This window comes from Lepisosteus oculatus, chromosome 11, assembly GCF_040954835.1.
Source record: "Lepisosteus oculatus isolate fLepOcu1 chromosome 11, fLepOcu1.hap2, whole genome shotgun sequence".
Taxonomy (NCBI): Eukaryota; Metazoa; Chordata; class Actinopteri; order Semionotiformes; family Lepisosteidae; genus Lepisosteus; species Lepisosteus oculatus.
Genome location: NC_090706.1, coordinates 22063108 through 22082024, shown reverse-complemented (window position 1 = coordinate 22082024; position 18917 = coordinate 22063108). Strand labels below are relative to the sequence as shown.

The 18917-nt window shown below is 39.2% G+C and overlaps 1 protein-coding gene across 1 annotated transcript in view; it reads left to right on the top strand.

Annotated features, from left to right (window-relative positions):
• Window positions 1-8725: 8725 nt before the first annotated feature.
• The window catches only part of LOC102687349 (putative adhesion G protein-coupled receptor E4P), a 35890-nt gene continuing 25698 nt past the window's right edge, over window positions 8726-18917 (top strand). The window contains exons 1-5 of the mRNA XM_069195756.1: window positions 8726-8806; window positions 9265-9411; window positions 9737-9880; window positions 10490-10636; window positions 13983-14129. Coding sequence (XP_069051857.1) covers window positions 8779-8806; window positions 9265-9411; window positions 9737-9880; window positions 10490-10636; window positions 13983-14129 — 613 coding nt within the window. The 5' untranslated portion in view covers window positions 8726-8778. The remainder of the gene's footprint in view (window positions 8807-9264; window positions 9412-9736; window positions 9881-10489; window positions 10637-13982; window positions 14130-18917) is intronic.

The following is an 18917-nucleotide window of genomic DNA, read 5'->3' as shown; positions in this document are numbered from 1 at the left end:
TTGAACACAAGGACACGAGACCACTGAAGGAGAACACAGGCTGCTTTCTGTGTTTAAATTTAGTGAGAGAAACCTACAATATATCTCTGCTGAAAGATACTGAACAAAATGGAAATAGAAGCTTTAAAAGCTAGGTAATGAAGGACAGGCATACATTACAATGTGCAGTTCTTATGAAGGTACAGTACAACAGAAGATCCCTATTGTTTTAGCAGTATGAATTTGCATGTGCTATAGCTAGATAAATGTAAATGATTTCAACAGCTTTGCATATACAGTATGAAATTGTTTACAATGTTTTCCCCAATGTTTGACATGCTACATAGATTAGTGTATGTTTTACACTAAAGTATTTAAAAGTATTTTAAGTATTTATTGATGAAATTTAAGTGAGAACTTTAATTGTAAAATCTCTACAATTATTTCTATAAATTGTAATTTAGGCAGTTGGGATTAATAAATTAATTCTTTATGTTCTCCCCCCTTACAGAATAGCAACTACAGTAGTTCAAGTATTAGCAAAACACTCGAAGAAGCCTCCAAAGCCAAAACGTTGTGTTTCTTTTCTTCTCTTTTCAGCATGGAATAAACCCTTACTTGTTCCTGAATAGCAATTATAGACTACTACAGTACTTCTAACAAAAATCCTAAAATCACTTTATTAGTCATATACAATTTCTTGCATTAGGAATTTGTCTTTTCACTTACTCCAGCTTTGCTCTCCATGAGACACACAAGCAGGGAGAGAGAGAAGCTTTTGGGGTCAGAGCACAGGGTCAGCTATTTATACAGCAGCCCTGGAGCAGTTGGAGTTAAGGGCCTTGCTCAGGGGCCCAACAGAATAGGATTCCTCTGCTGGCCACAGGATATGAACCAGCAGCATTCCAGCTACAGGCACAGATCCTTAGCCACAGAGCCACCGCTCCTGTAATGTAAATTAAGCTGAGACTGAAACTAAAGAGTTACAGTATTTGTTTGTTTTAAAAAAAATATAAAAGGGGATATAAAAAACAAAGTTTTTGGTCAATTGTCTGAATTATATTCCAATGAGTAATTGGAAGGTTATTCTAAACTATACAGTACATATTCCAACAACCACATCATACAATATATCAGTATGTAATTTTTAGTCCACAGCACTTGTTCTCCATCAGCCTGTGGCCCAAACTCACAATGTGATACAGATACTGGGAGGTGTTCTTGTAATAATGGATACGAATTCCCTGACACATTCCCTCCAGCAAATAATTCAGACTACTGCGAAGGTAAGTCTGGCAGGTGAAGGTTCTCCACCTGTTGGTGAACGGACTACCAATGTCAATTTACTCAATTACTGTTCTTGTTTGTTTTTGTTGCTTTAATTGACAACTTACCAATTGTGTACAATAAATACATTTGGCGTGGTGTCTGTGCTTTCACTCATATTTCATATTTTCCATGATACCACACCAATCTCCCACACTACCTACATTCTAGTGCTTATAATTTATACATGCATATGCAACAATAAATTCCACCTTACATGCTTGAAAGTATCTTTAACAAATTTACAGTTACCATTTTATGAACGAAAAAGTGATAATGACACCAAATATACAGTACACAGCCACTTTAGATATCTGCTGAATTGTATTAAAAGAAGCAGATATGTTGAAGGTACAAACCTAAAATTAAGTGGCAGAAAATAAAGCTTCTTTCATGTTATAATATTGTGGTGTCTCCGGGGGAAAGGTTTCTCACACCAAAGTACTCACACCACGCTTCTCTTCTATTATTTCCGGGGAGTTTTCTGTTTCTCCAGTCCATCTGTCTTCCAAGCCAATCCGCAATCAGTTCGCTCAGTCCTTATTCAATCCAAGTTCCAAAGTCTGTAAAGTACCACAAATCCGCGTCACATCCAAATCACAAACCATAAACCGTAAACCATAATCCTTTATTCCTTTCGTTAATCCGTTATTCTTCGATCCTTACCAACACCAACCTGATTCCACTATCTCCTCCAAACGCATTCACCTACTGGCTTCCGCGCTGGTTCACTGTTTCCAGGGCATATATATTTTGTTTCCTCGTAAGCCCTTTTCATCTGCGGGTCAGCTGGTTTCTCTTGGCGGAGGTCTAAGATTGGGAAGAGGATTGCTACCGAAGCGACGACCAATGGATCGGGTTTTTGCCTATGGACTACTCTTTGCTTTGTATTGCTTGGACTTTGGGGATTGCTTTGAAGTCTTTGTGCCTTTGGATTGGAGTGGACCCTTCGGAGAGTCGGCATGGAGGCCTCCTCCAGGATGGCGGAAGGGTCTGACTCCTACGACCGGCCTGGGGAGGCTCCCAGGCTGAAATGGACTTTGCTGTTTCGCTGGATGCGTGAGGCTGAACCACCTGGACGGCGTGAGTTTGAAGATTATGTTTTGTTTGAGGTTTTGGGCCTTACGTCCAATGATGTGTGGTGTGTGCAAGGGAATAGACCCTAGAAGTATTTGATGTTTCTTTGAGAGATGAAGAGATATATAAGAGGGCGTCTACTAGAGTTACAGACAAGAAAAAGGATAATTGTTTTGAGAGACTATGAGGTGTTGGGTTGCTACAATGACAATTTTCGTGTGGTGATAGTGCACTTATATGACCCCTTTCTTGGGGATGCTGATGTAACGGTTTTCCTCCTATGACATGTCTCAGTCATGGGTAAGCCAGAGAAAATTATGGATAGCCGTAATATCTGGACTAGGAAAAGGAAGTATAGAGTGCTACTTTGATCTGACGCACGTGGGGCAGGGGGCTTCCATCACCCCCCAGCATCTTTTTCTTTGGGTTCCAGCAGGGGCTATTTATTTTATCAAAATCAGCCCCAGTTCTGTAGGAAATGTCATAACTTCAGACATCATGCGGCCAAGTGTAGGGAGAATGTGTGTATGATATGTGATGAGACCGGGCATGTTGCGAGGGAATGCCAAAAGAAGGTGTGCACTCTATGCGGCATGGAAGGACACTTGTTCAACGGCTGTAAGTGGAGAAACATACAAATGGCACGGGAATATGACCAAGGCATACTTAGAGTGGACGGAGAGGAGGAGGAGGCCTCTGAGGAAGAGGAAAAGGGGGCTAGGCTGGAAGTGGGTGTGGCTCAAGTTAATGAGGGAACACAAGAGGTTGAGCTTCAGCAGGAAGCAGGGCAAGGCCCAGCTGGTCAGGATATGAATGATGAAAATGCCACAGTTCTGGAAATGGCAGAAAGCGAGCAGGAACCTGAGAAAGTGATAGCTAAAAGATGAAGGGAAGAGGATGAGGGCGATTCTGGTGCGGAAGAGGAGAAGAAGGTGAGGGAGGAACCAGTGGAAGAGGGCCAGTACGGGGAGATGGAGGATCAACCAATGCCAGGAATGGAGGTCAAAGCAGAAGAATCAGGCGACCCTGTTGAGGAGGAATCTCCAGCTTCAGCCAGGAGGAGGGAGAAAACTTACCTGAGGTCCCAGTTGATTGCCCCGGACATCATCGATACAACGTCTGGGGAGGATAGTTCACGCTATCCCTCTATTGGGGGGTACTCACCTGTGATGGATATTTCGGAGGATTCCAGCTCTGACCAGTCATATGGCATGGAGAAAGAGACAGGGCTGGAACCACCATGAGTCTCCATATCTGTACGGTCAATGCAAGAGGTCTGAAAGACAGAATAAAGAGGACTGTTTTTGAAACTTTGAGGAAGCACAGGTTTGACGTGTGCTTCCTACAAGAAGTTCATTTAGCTGGGGAATATGACATTCACAGGTTCGCGAAGGATTGGGGTAATTTGAAGTCACAGTGGAGTTTGGGGGGAGTGCATTCAGCAGGGGTTGGAATTGTTTTCGGGAGCACGGTAGCGGAGGAAACAGAGTATTTTGATGGTAAGTCCAGGAAGGGTGATTGTAGGCGGGCACCAAAGTCCATTTGATATGTGTGTATGCACCAGCAGAAACCAGTGCGCAGAGGGGTTTCTTTGCTCACCTAGCGCCTTGGTGCACTACAGACAGGCTGGTCTTTTTGGGGGGGGATTTTAACGAAGACATTTTGGCATGGACAACAGGGGCAACCGAGATTAATCAGATGTTGCGTGACTAAAAGACAGTTTTAAAGGTTTCTTCTCAAACTTTCCGGTCACCTGGCAAAATACCAGGGGAATGGGGAAAAGATTGGATTATATGTTTGTATCCTCAGGCATTTCAATCCAATGTGTCACAGTGACTCTGACATGGTTTTCGGACCATGTAATAATTCGGGTGGAAATCGGTGACTCTTGCACGTGTTTTGGAAGAGGACTCTGGAAATTAAAAACAGTCGTTCTGCAGGAACACAATTACATCCAGCTGATCAGAGACAAACTCTTATAATGGGTAGCTCAGAAAAGCAGCCGGCCAGCTTTAATTGAATGGTGGGAAGGTGTGAAACGACAGCTTAAAAGGATCTCTCAACAGTATTGCACACTGAGAGCACGTAGAAAGAACATGGAGGTGTGGCGGTAACAGGAGGAACTACAAAATATTTATGAGCAAGGGAATTGTGGTCTGGTCTTTGATGTTCAAAGATCCCAAGAGTTGAAGGTCCAGCTGAAGGAGATTCATGTTAGTAGGGCATGAGACTTTTTGTTTCATTTAGGTGACCGTGTAATGGAGCAATCAGAGGATGTGTCAGGCCAGTTCTTTTGGTCAGTGAGGGCAAAACAAGTAAAGAGAAACTGAGGGTATTAGAGTGAGCTCTGATAGGATGGTTCGGTCATCAGAAGGAATGGTAGAGGCTGGCTCGAGATATTTGGGGGCATGCTTTCAAGAAGAGAGTGAAAACATAGAAGAAATAGCTGGACTGGTGGTAAATAGATCGGAGGCACAGGAGATGGAGGGACTGGACTCAGGATTTGAGCTGCTGGAAGTGGAGAAGGCCATGCACAGCCTGGGGAAAGGCAAGGTCCCGGGCATTGATGGGCTGCCCGTGGAATTTTACTTGACCTTTTGGGACCTACTCGGACCAGTTTTGGTAGAGGTGTTTGAGGGAAATTTTAAAAGGCCGAGGTTTGAGTGAATCTATGAGGTAGGGGGTCCTTGCCCTACTCTATAAAAAAGGCGACTCCTTAGATTTGGGTAACTGAAGGCCAATCCAATTCCTCTGTGTAGATTACAAGATCCTTGCTAAAGTATTGTATAGCCGACTACAGAAGGTTTTGCCAATATTGATCCACCATAATCAGTCGTGTGGTGTGGCTGGTAGATCTATATCCTTGGACTTAAAACTTATAAGAGACTCAATTGCCTGGGCAGAGGACAGAAATATGTCTTTGGTTGTAGTGAGCCTGGATCAAAAAAAGGCTTTTGATAAGGTTCATCACACTTTACTGCAAAGGTTTGGCCTGAGTCCTAGGTTCGTTAATTGGTTAAAGTTACTTTATGTCAACGTTGGTTTTAGGGTGTGTATCAATAGGTACATGGGTGGAAAAGTTTGGATAGGAAGAGGGGTAAGACAGGGATGCCCTTTGTCACCTTTGCTGTATATTCTGTATGTGGAGCCTTTGCTTATCATGATTAGATCTAATAGTAAGGTTAATGGTTTGTGTGTGCCAGGAAGTGGAGGTAGGCAAGTTAAGCTTGCTGCATATGTGGATGATGTAACTTTGTAACTGCCCCTGAGGGCAGAACTTGGGCCAATAAAGATACTAGGAGTAGAATTTGGATCTGGGGTGCTAGGGCTACACAACTGGAGAATACAGCTAAACAAGGTTGGTGTTTCAATTTATGTGGTGTACGAGTATGTGAGAAGGGTGGATATGTACAAAGGATGTCATCAAGGTAGGAGGGATGTACCGGATCTACCTTTAAATTAAAATGCTATATTTGTTGCGGGTGTGTGTGAAGCTGTGCATAAGGAGGTACAACATGAGTACCAGTATTTTGCAAGGCTTTAGTTCTCCTGGTCAGTGCGGCCTGTGTAATTGGACAAATACCACGCCCAAAGTGGTAAGGACACTGTGGTTTTATAAACAAGCAACAATCTGGTTGACAAAGTATTCGAATGGGAAGCTGGATTTGGTGTTTGTGTGTGGCATAGAGCCTTGTATGAAAGAGCGAGGGAGGTGTGCGTGCAAAAAGAATACCCAGGATTAATGGTCCCGGAATATTGCTGGAGGTTCCTGCACTATAAAGGATTACCTAATAGGATGAAAGACCTGAATTGGTTGTGTGGGTGGGGGAGGCTCTCGGTGCAGGAAGTTATGCATAAACATAAGCTGACAAAGTCGTCTGTGTGCCCGAGGGCTGAATGTGGTGCGGTAGAGTCGATTGCGCATGTGTTCTGGGGCTGTAGGATGGCACAGTTAGTCTGGGAGAAACATAGAGTCTTATTTTCTGGGTTATGGCCGCGTTTCCAGCTAACAGAGGCTGTGGTTTTATGGGGCTGGAAAATGATTTAGGGCAATGAAAGGATCAATTTTCTGTTGTGGTTCATTGTGTGTTTAATCAAACTGATTTTATGGGACAGTAGGAACCACTTGGTGAAGTATGGATGTGAGGGGGGAGTGCAAGGGATCAGTGGGCATGTAAGGTACGAATTACGCAGGCAGCAGAGATATGAGTATAACAAATGGGGCTACCATGCTGCTAAGGAACGGTGGAAAACCTTTTTTGATTTATGATAAGGATGGACAGATGGATGTAATGTGATTGATTTTGTTGTGACTTGTTCTTTTTGTATATTAATAAAAAACAACAAAAAATATTGAGGAGATCGTTCTGTCCTGGATCACTCTTCCCCTGGTCATCTTACAATATAATAAAATATAACTAAAGTAAAAAGAATCAAATTGAAGAGGCTTTTGTTTTAATGCATTAACAGATACAGAACCATTAAAATTTAAATCCTTGGAGTGCTAAAACATAAGTAATGTTATAATGGCTTATGTTTTATTCAAACATTTCAATTGTCTATTGCAATGGTACTCTGGTTATTAGATTGGTGCAATGAACAGATTGATACTGTACATATGGTACTGAATGTACTATGTAGTACATTAATTGATATATGTAATACCTTAGTCCACAGTACAGTAAGTAAACATTAGAAATGATTGTATTACTCTGTGATGTCAGTATTTGAATACTGTATATTTTTCTTCAGATATCGATGAATGCAAAGAGAACTCCTTAATCTGTGGTTCAAATGCTGAATGTACGAACAATGCTGGGAGTTACACCTGCTCTTGTTACAGTGGGTATACTCCTCCTCCTGGAGTCACACTGACAAATCAATCATGGCCATGTAAAGGTAAGATCATCTTATCATAGTCTATGTCATGTGAAATGTTAATTTCAACTAATTACTCGTACACATTAATCAGAAATCTAACCGCTTCATCCAATTCATCCAATTCATGGTCATGGGTGATCTGGCAAGATCCGTCCATTGCAGGTCACACACAGACACCAACATACACACTCACCCCAGGGCTAATTTTCCCAGAAGCCAGTTGACCTACAACTATGTCTATGGACTGTGGGAAGAAACTGAAGCACCTGGAAGAAACCCATGTGAACATGGGGAAAACATACAAACGCCACACAGATAGAACCCGAAGTCTGGAATATAACCCAGGGCCCCTGCACCACCATGCTGCTGCCTGGTAGACATCATTAACATTATTTCTTTTGCAAATAAATTTATATTTTATAACATTGACAAGCATCAGGATTAAGTCCTTAAAAACTGTTAGCTTCCACACTTTTTTATATGCAGTAATTTTTTATGATGACTACTAAATTTAAATTAGACCCTTTTAAAGTGATCAGATGTTCCCTTTGAATTTCTATAACAACAGTTTCTGACTTTTGATCAAATTATAGAACCCATTTTTATTCTGAAGATATTTGAAAACAATGCTGTGGTTTGTAAAATAGCACTAAAATATAATACAAATAACAGGACTTTGAATTTTCTGGCAGTTTGTTACTGACCATGATTTAACAGCATGAAGGGACACATGGTTTTTCTGTAATTAAGAGTGCCGTTCTCAACAGATATTGATGAATGTGCACGATCGCCCCCAATCTGTGGTCCAAATGCTCAATGTACCAACAGCGTTGGGAGTTACAGTTGTGCCTGTGATACTGGGTTCATTATCCCCACTGGAGTCAAAGTGACAAACAACTCACATCCATGTCAGGGTAAGATTGTTTTACAGTACTTCAAAAAAGCGTGATTTGGTTTGCTTACACTTAGTAAATAACGTTTCCATTATAAGCATTGCATTTTATATTTTGTTAGGTTTTAACTTATTATAGTTATTTGATGGATTGAATTTTTGTTTATATTCAGTTCTGGGGTGTCAGGAAGGACTCATATTTCACTAAACTGGTTTGAAGACCATTTCAATTGGAATGCCAGGATATCCCTGTTTTATCTTAGAAACATTCCTAAGGAGCTGACTCAGAGGACCTTACCAGATCTTTGATTTACTTTTCAATTAGAATTATTTTCCTTGAACACTAAAGTTAGGCTTGATCAAAGTCTTGTTTCTTCACTATGTTTTTTTTCTAGTATTGGATTTATGGTATTATCTAGGCTACCCAAATTGAAATTATTCAGTTCAGTACTATTACTGTGTGGGAAATAACAACCAGATTAATACATCCCTAACATTTTCCAGACATCGATGAGTGTGATAAAAATCCTTCAATCTGCGGTCCATATGCAGAGTGCATTAACACACCTGGGAAGTACAACTGCTCCTGTAATACAGGATACCGACCTCCAGATGGAGTCACAATGACAAGTAATATATACCCTTGTCGAGGTAAAAATGTAGCAATTTCAATTGTCTTTTCTAAATACTTTTTTAAGATGAATACAAATTTAAGATGAAACATCAATGACATTTTTTTTAAAATATGGTCTGAATTAACCTTTTTGAATGTTTTGTACAGTAAAATAATGATCTATTTTACTATGACAATAAGATAATACCTTTAGCAACTCAATCTTCCAATAAACATGACAAGTAGTTGTTAATATACATATCAATCCCCAAGAAGCATAAGAACTAACAAACATAAATCCAAAAAGAAATGCTATGGCTGATAGGCAGAACTACAGTATATTTATTGCTTTGTAAATTAGTTATCAACTGTACTTACTGTACACTACTCGCTGATGAACAAGATTATGAAGCAACAACACAAACTCAGAAATTAAAATGAAAATCAAAACCCTTTTGGATCAGAGGTAAATATGACTTAAACTGATTTTCTGCAGAGATCAATGAGTGCACAGAGGACCCATCTATCTGTGGTCCAAATGCAGAATGTACCAACACTGCTGGGAGTTACAACTGTTCCTGCGTTCTTGGATACGGCCCTGCTGCTGGTGTTACACTGATAAATAATACAACTCCATGCGCAGGTAAAAACTAATTTTACAGAATTTAGCTGACTGACTGTCATTGACACGATGAAAAATTTGGAATTTGGCTTTCACTTCAGCAGGCAGGTGTATTGAATGCTGATAAATCCATTCTGGCAACTATCAATTACACCACTGTAGGCAGACAACTCCTTTTACAGTACATTATATAAGACAAATGTACACAGTACAATGCACATCAAAACTAGAAGTGATTATAAATTTGTTTGATTCAAATTAGAGCGCTACAAAATATGTATTTATTATTTTAGTTTGAGTCACTAATGATTATTTTCATTGTGTTCTTGTTCTTGACTCAACACAGACATTGATGAATGCCTACAGTCTCCCCCCATCTGTGGTCCAAACTCATTGTGTAACAACACTCCTGGGAGTTACAAATGCTCTTGCAAAACTGGATTTAGATCCAAACTTGGAACTTCGATAAGCAGTATAAACCAATGTCAAGGTAAATATTGAAAAGAAAAAAGACATATCTCTCAACATCAACTGTTCTATGATCTTAAGGTGTTTAGTATGTAAAAATAAAACTGGATGCAGTCATTTCTGAGAATATAATGTAATCTATAAAATATAATCACACCGATTATTTTCCTCTAATCCATTAGTTTACCAGAATTCATTTTCCATGTTGATGTACTGTGTAAATAAAAATGAACCACAGAATTAAAAGTAATTTTATAATGAATTCACATAAATTATAATTGTATAGTTACTGTACTTCACATTAATGACAGACACTAAGTGGACTAAACACAGGGCACATGGTAATGGTGTTTTTTTACCTGGTGAAAGCTGCTTAGCATTATATATTAGTGTTAAATATGAATTTATGATGCACAATGTTTCATCGAAGATGCAAAAACATTCTGGAATTAGAAGAGGAAGAATTTAGAGGAATCAATATGTCTCGGGTTTTAACTTAACAAATACACCAAAGTAAACCTGTGTGATACAAAATGGAGGTAAATATAATAATTTAAAAAAATATTATGAACAGTAATACTTCAATGTAATGTAAGACCTACATAGTAACAATGAAACTAATTTAATGCAGACACTGATGAGTGTGAAGATGACCCCTCAGTTTGTGGTTCACATGCCAACTGTACCAATACTGCTGGGAGTTATATCTGTTCCTGTCACAGTGGATACAGTTCCCCTCCTGGAGTCTCACAAGTCAATAAATCACATCCCTGTCAAGGTACAGTAAATGTAACAAATGCTACCTACAAGCTGCCGATAGCTTTACTTGAATTGTGGATTTAATGTTCCTGACAATTTGCAAAACAGAAAAATGTGTACGGACTTACTGTTATGAAGCATAGATCAGGAACCTATGCAGACGGCAGAATCTAGAAGGGAGTGGAAAAGGACAACGGGGAGGGAAAGAGGATCAGGGCGGGTTGACAAACAGGGGGGCATGACGACGGTGAGCAGGGGAGCGTGACCAAGGCAAACAAGTCCAAGGTAGTCCAGGGGGGAAATCCGAGAGTCCAAAACTGGGAAATCCAGATGAGACGAAAACAAGACACAATTAAAAACCAGAATGGGACCCAGTGCAGGGATAAGGAATAAAAACAGGATGAATAAACCTTTACCTGTTTCTTATCTTGTATAATCAGCTATCTTGTAATTACAAGATAACTGGCTATCTTGTAGATAGATAGATAATTTATTGATCCAGTGAGGGAAATTGCAGTGCAACAGCAGCTTTACACAGACAACACAGCCACAGTGTGACAAATGATACAATAATAATAATAGTACAATCCATACAATACAATCAGTACAGTGAGGGGTGCACTAAAAGAGTTACTCACAGTCCAGACACACAAAGAACAAACTAGAACAGAACAGTACGCAGAAACATCGTATAACACATATGAATATAAATATAGATGTAATATAGATATAAATAGATATAAATATAAATGTATTGCACGGGTCCCTGGCATATATTGCACAAAAAACGGTTGTGAACGTGAAAAGAAAGAGAGCAGATGTAGCAGTAGATGTGTAGATGTGTTTAGTCCAGAAACAGGTCACTGTCAATGTTGCCTCTGCCCAGACGCAAGGTGGATGCGTTGTACAGTCTTATGGCAGAAGGCAAGACTGACCTCCTGTAGCGTTCCCTGTCGCACCGTGGATGAATCAGTCTATTGCTGAATGTGCTCCTTATTTCTACAAGCCTGTCATAGAGGGGATGTGAGATGTTGTCCATGATGGCCTCTAGTTTGGACACCATTCTCCTCTCAGCCACTACCTCCAAGGGGTCCAGGTCAGACCCAATGACAGAGCTTGCTCTCCTGATGATCTTGTTCAGCCTTTTTGAATCCACTGGTCTAATCCCAGGGCCCAAGCATACCACTGCGTAGAAAAAGGGGCTCGCTAACACCGACTAATAGAACATATGTAGCATCTTACTACATACATTGAAGGACCTGAGCCTCCTGAAGAAGTAAAGTCGGCTCTGAGCCTTCTTGTAAATGGCCTCAATGTTCTTAGACCATTCCAGTCTACCGTCGATGTGGACTCCCAGGTACTTGTACGAGTCCACCATCTCCACGCCACTCCCGTGGATGTAGACTGGAGTAGGTTTGACCTTTTTCGTCCTGAAATCTACCACCAGTTCCTTTGGTAATTACGATATATAGAAATTACTATATAATTAATTACAAGATATAGTATTTGAGGGTCACAGGATTAAGACATACATTTTTTTGGCATGGTTTTGGTGGCTTCGACCAAGGAATCTTGCTGTCTACTGAAGTGCGGCATGAATGTGGAGTTAGATTACTTAAAGCTATTGCTTTAAACAGATAACTTAAACATTTTGCCTTTGGGAAATGGAGTTAACCTGAACCTAGTTAGTGGGTCTATCTGGATAGCTTGATCAATTTCTGAATTAGTTAAACCTCCTTTGACTTAATATTTTATAGACAAAAAAAGTAAGCAATACCTATGTAAATGGACAGCTGCAGTGTTTAATAAGCCGATTGCTAAAATCTATACTGTTGCTGTGAAATACCACTACCAGGGAATTAATCTGCAGCAATCTTTCCTAGATACAATCAACAATCATATTATCTAGTTCAGGTGGGTAGCTGCGTCAGCATGCGTAGGCTGCAAAGGAACAAGTAATAGGTTTATTCCATGCTGAAAAAAAGAAGAAAGAGAACACAACGTTTCGGCCGTGGAGCCTTCTTCAGGTGTGAGCACACCTGAAGAAGGCTCCACTGCCAAAACGTTGTGTTATCTTTCTTCTTTTTTTCAGCATGGAATAAACCTATTACTTGTTCCTATGCATCATATTATCTATGTGCTACTAACACTGCCAACTGCTCTTAACAATCTAAAATGCACTATGAATCAAATAGCTTGCAAAACTGTCAAAAGGAGGGAACCAATCTACATCGTATCATTTTGTTTTCAAAGTTGTTATATTAATTGAATAATTATTATCAAAAAGTGTATGCTACTACTTTTATTTTTTTTTACTACAGAACAAACAAGCTCACCTCATATGTCTGACCTAGCTAAAACAGGACGTCAAAGCATAAAAAGCATTTTATGATTTGTATGTCCACATTTTTCATTTGGACATCTATTCTTTTTTGTAAAACCTTTTTTGTTTTTGTATAGCCATGTTTTTTTTTTAGTTTGCCCTACCCTTTTTCAGTTTGAGACACATTTTTTTTATTTGCAGCACACGTTTTATATTTTTGTCTTTTGCACACCACAAAGAATGCCAAGTCCTAGAAAGGTGTGGATCTGATGCTGTATTCCCTGATTAGTATGCTTGCTGTTTCACCTGTGTCCAAATGGTATTATATTTACATTTTCCTGAAAATATTCAGTAAATGTATTTTCCTTGTAGTAGGCACAGATAAGAATTAAAAATGTAGAGATTATTTTTGGAGCCCAAAGTAAATGAATACACTGAATATGGAATAGGGAGGTGTGTGTTGATTTCATGTGATTAAAGGAACAACAATCACCACAGCATTTGTAGTAGTTTATAATAGAATCATTGTCATTCTATAAAACAAGCAGTTCCAGTTAAATGATAATAGGTACATTTTGTATTTTACTGTACACATGGATACATTGGATCCAAGATTTAAGAGGTCTTAATTTTGTACAAGATGATGTACTGTATACTTTTATAATGAAAATTTGGTAATTTTTCAAATCTTGATACTTACTGGTTGAATTACAGTGTGTACACAGGTTTGAGGGTTGTGTCATCATCCAATATATGAATCTCATGCTGGTGCTACCACCACCCTCAGTATGAAAACATTGATCAATGATTCTATTTATCCAATAATTACTTCTCTCTACACATCCATAAAACTAATAGGTTTCCTTTTGTTTTACAAAATTTAGAACTATGAGAATTAACTGGTACTTTGAATTCTTTATCTGCATAAATGAAGAAAAACACTGAAACTATAGAACAGTGTTAAATACCAAGTACATCTATTCCATGGTACAGTATGGCTAAATATAATGTATCTAAGTATACTGGATGGTATTCTCAACAGATACAGATGAATGTACACAAGTACCTTTGGTTTGTGGTCCAAACTCAAACTGCACCAACAGCAATGGGAGTTATAATTGTTCCTGCTGGAATGGGTATAAGGCCCAAGATGGGGCTAAAGTGATCAATGATAACAATCCATGCCAAGGTAAGCATGAGCATTATTTTTTTTAATTATTGTGCTAATAAAAAGTTAAGGTTACAGGAGTAAAGCAAAAGACAGACGAACAGACCAACAAGGAGCTATAAAATTTATTTATTCACATTAGAATTTTCAAGCCTATTTGACCTATTTTTGACCTATTTGACCTATTTTTCTAAACACAATTGATGTTTAGTTCATGATAATAAATGCACATTTACTTATACTGTATCTGAGGATAAGTGTGGTATGATTACATGAGACTGATCAAACCTGCAAGGTAGAACGTAACATGTTTTAATAGATGTATTTTATCTTTGACATTATTATATCAGCTTTCGTATCATAGCAGATTATTTCACAGATATATTGTTTGGTTTTTGTTACAATAAATTAAAATGCCACATCCACTGCAATGCATATTTATACACAGACTCAGTTAAGAGCTGTAACGAACAGTTCTTTCCGGACCCTATGCGGACGACACAGTCCGACGGAGTGGGGAAACACTAGGGAAACGTCATGCAGGAAAACGGGGCTGAAGACAAGGGGGCGTGTCCAAGGTGCGCTGGTGCACAGGGGAGGTGTGGCCGAGGCGAACAATCCAAAAGAGTAATCCTTAGAGTATCCAAAACACAAGGGTAAGTCCAAAACCAGGAGATCCATCAGAACACGGAATTAAAACCACGAAGGCCGGGTCGGAACCGGCGGACAGGGAACAGGAACGGGAACAGAGGTTAAAACCTTAACGGGACCAGGCGCTTCCAGGTCCCGGACTCGCACGATATGGAAATCAGATGCAGAGCCCGGAAGAGCGTCAGCGCCTGGCTTTTAAGGTGGGCTGGGAATAGGGAGCAGGTGCATAGAATAAAGTCTTTAGTGAAAGGGCTGCAGCACCCTTAAGGAGGGGGAACTAATATCGTGACAAGAGCAGGTTGGTGTGCAGCAAAGTTTCACAGCAACTGAGGAGAACATTCTGACAGTGTGGAATGAATGAGAGACGCATATGATGCAGGGTTGAGCTGTGAAAACTAAAAGAAAAGAACAGACAGCATGGCAGAGTTAACTGTTTTCTGTGGAGAATCTGATGTTAAAGAGCCTCAAAAAGAGTTTCAAGCCTTTGCTTGTTTGAGAATTTTTTGTCCTGGACCAAATCACCATGAAATACTGTATATGAATCTTACTCTGTCCTCATGTTGCTGCTACATCCACCCTCAGTATGAAAAAGTTGATGAATTGATCTGTTTTAATTGAGATGATGAATTGATCTATTGACTGAAAATGCATACTTCCTGACCAACCACAAGAACCCCACTGCTAACGAAATAGTAAGAAATCCTATACATATAAGACTTAACAGGCCAACACGAAAGAGAAACCTGCAACCTTAATAAAACAGAATACAGCCAGAGCTAAATCTACTTTCCTATAAATCCGTATTATCCAAATGGGAATGGGAATCTGTCTCCCTCTTTTAAAAATGCATCTACTGACTATCATGGAAAGTTTTGTGATCTGAAATTGGTCAGAGATCATGATATGACCAGTGTTTCACTGTTCAAAATAAAACTGTTTACCCCAGTCTACTCTTGCCAGGTAATGTCTGTTTTTATGCCGCAAAAATATAAGGTTGCCTAGTCATAATGTGAGTAGTGTTAAAGCTATCTCAGTGTCTGAATTGGTATTTGTACCTCTGCAGATATGTTTAAGATGCCAGTGAAATCTGTCAAAGCTGTGGTGAACAATAGCCTCTACAAGCCAAATAAGTGACATTTCTATTGATGTTGATTCCACAACTAACAAATGACAGACTCTGACACATTAAAATTGATATGTAGTCAAATACACATCCAGTTGTCTATTGACTATTAATTTGTCTGTTAATTTGATTCAAGGATCTTGAACTAATTTTTAATCATTTAAATTGGTTACAGTTCATATTAAAAATGGCATATTTTGGATTCTGCATGTAAATATTACTCCTTGATTTTTAATTACTGCTTCTTATGTTTTCTAAAAATAGTCATTAAATACATTACGTGTTTCACATTTTTCAAAGGGAAAACTTGCCATTCCTCTGGTCAGATTACAGTTTCAATGACTAAGCAGAAAAATGCCACATCTGTATTTGAAATCACTATCAGTATTAGTTTTACCCAAACACACTTGAATACAATAACAGAAAGCCAGCATTACCATCTGAGAGGAGGCAGCTGTTAGTCTTTATGATCATGATACTTGAAAGTTGCTTTCCACTCTATTTAAAGTGACTGAAGATTTTTTCACTGAGTGAACACTTTAAAATGGTTTTTGAAAGAATGAAGAAGAATACTACTCCATGACAGTGCACAGCTCTATTTCTTGACTAGCCTGTAAAACTGGGGCCTTCTCCATGGCTTTTGGCTGTTGTATTGGAATATAACATGTATATGTATTGGAAGCAGTGAACCTTGAGAACATGCTAGAAGGAGAGATCATAATTGAACTATCTTGCAACAGCAGTTTTGGGCTTTCATGCCGTCATCGAGCATCATCAGAGATAAATGGATAGTCTAAGGGCTCTGGTATTCCAAAGAACATCACTCACTGCTTAAGAATGGAGCATGAACCCAGGTTGGATGAGAGTGAAGATCCACAATATGGACTCAGGAAATGATCCTGAAGCTTACATTTCTATTTTCAACAGCCATAACAGCAAGATGTTCTGAAAACACCTCAGCACATCACACAACTCAGCTGTTAGCAGAAAAGGTATAAGCAGTAGGCAGGGATACTGGCACAATCAGTAGCCAGAGATCAATATGAAGGCAACTTTATAATTCTCAAAGAAAAGGTTCTGTCAGGATGGACTGTGATGGAAAATACTGGAAGTTCATGGATCTAAACATCTAAAACAGCCCCAGAGCTCATGCTTTCACCCAAAACCTGTTGGATGCTGGCCACCACTGGTTTTATCCTGGTGACCTGTTCACTGAAAATATAGTGGAAAGAATTTTCCTGATCAGTTCTTACCCTGAACCTCTTGGTCTATAACCAGAGGATGTGGGGTCATCTAGGTCCAAGATTGGGAACCCCTGATTTAGATTATGTAGTTTTGTGAAGGTGCTGCAGGAGCTAAGTGCTGCAGGTATAATAGCAATTCCAGACAAGTTGAGAGGACTGAAACAAAGTATTTTGGGTACTTTTTGGGTCAAGGGTGTGTGCCCAATGTTGGTCAATCACTTTGCTACAAATAGGGAGTTACCTGTACAAAAATGCAAAATACTAAGCAGAATTAATCAATAATTAAATAATCATAACCCCCAAACTGTAAAATATATACAAAGAATATACATGAGTGGTTGGTATTGTTAGAGGTACCCGAGTTATTTGTTCAAACCAAGTCATACAAAACACAACATAAAACATGCAAGCAACATTTGCAAGTAAGGCATCTAAGAAAAAAAAACATACTGTTAACCAAATACAATGAAATCCTATATATATATAATTCACTCTATTGACTGTAACTTGAATATGCCACAAAAACATGGGATCTGAAACCTCAATAACATTTTAATTAAACCATCCTGAAATGTCAAACGTATTGCATTTTGTTGAGTGTAACATAACCATCACTTTATCATGAATATGTGTATTTATTTTTGAGACATGATATTTCAAAAATCAAAAACTTTGCAAGAGAAACACGGCATAATAATAATAATTGCTTACACTTATATAGCGCTTTTCTGGACACTCCACTCAAAGCACTTTACAGGTAATGGGGACTCCCCTCCACCACCACCAATGTGCAGCATCCACCTGGATGATGCAACAGCAGCCATAGTGCGCCAGAATGCTCACCCCACATCAGCTATCAGTGGGGAGGAGAGCAGAGTAATGTAGCCAATTCATAGAGGGGGATTATTAGGAGGCCATGATTGGTAAGGGCCAATGGGAAATTTGGCCAGGATGCCAGGGTTACATCCCTACTCTTTTTGAGAAATGCCCTGGGATTTTTAATGACCACAGAGAGTCGGGACCTCGGTTTTACGTCTCATCCAAAGGACGGCACCTGTTTACAGTATAGTGTCCCCATCACTATACTGGGGTATTAGGACCCACATGGACCACAGGGTGAACGCCCCCTGCTGGCCCCACTAACACCTCTTCCAGCAGCAACCTTAGTTTTTCCCAGGAGGTCTCCCATCCAGGTACTGACCAGGCTCACACCTGCTTAACTTCAGTGGGTTGCCAGTTGTGAGTTGCAGGGTGATATGGCTGCTGGCACAAGCATACACATACTGTATGACAATATAAAAAAGAGAATGCCACAAACTCAACATGCTGTAGGTTACAATTATGCATCTTGTGTGAGTATTTTTATGGAACCTTTCTTTAAATAAATTAAAAAACTTGAAATAATCATAAATACAGTATTATTTATAGCAAACTGTTATTTGTATTAATTTGAGACAGCAATTGGCTATGTGACAGAAAGTAATCCAGCTAATCAAATTATATATGGTTGTTAAGATAATATATATTAAGGAAGAATTTGTAATTGGCAATTTCATTTATTTTGGTTTCATATGTATTTCATATTTTAAATATTAACATTTTGATGTGTACAATCACACATATTTGAACAGAGTTGACTGGTCCCTGCAGCATACTATCACAAATATGTACAGTAACTAGAATGTTACAAACGGAACATTCTCATAATGATGCAACAAATTCAGAGTTTTGTGTTTTCTGTTTAGCTAGTTAATATGGGCCTATACTTAAAAACAATAATTCTTCCCAACT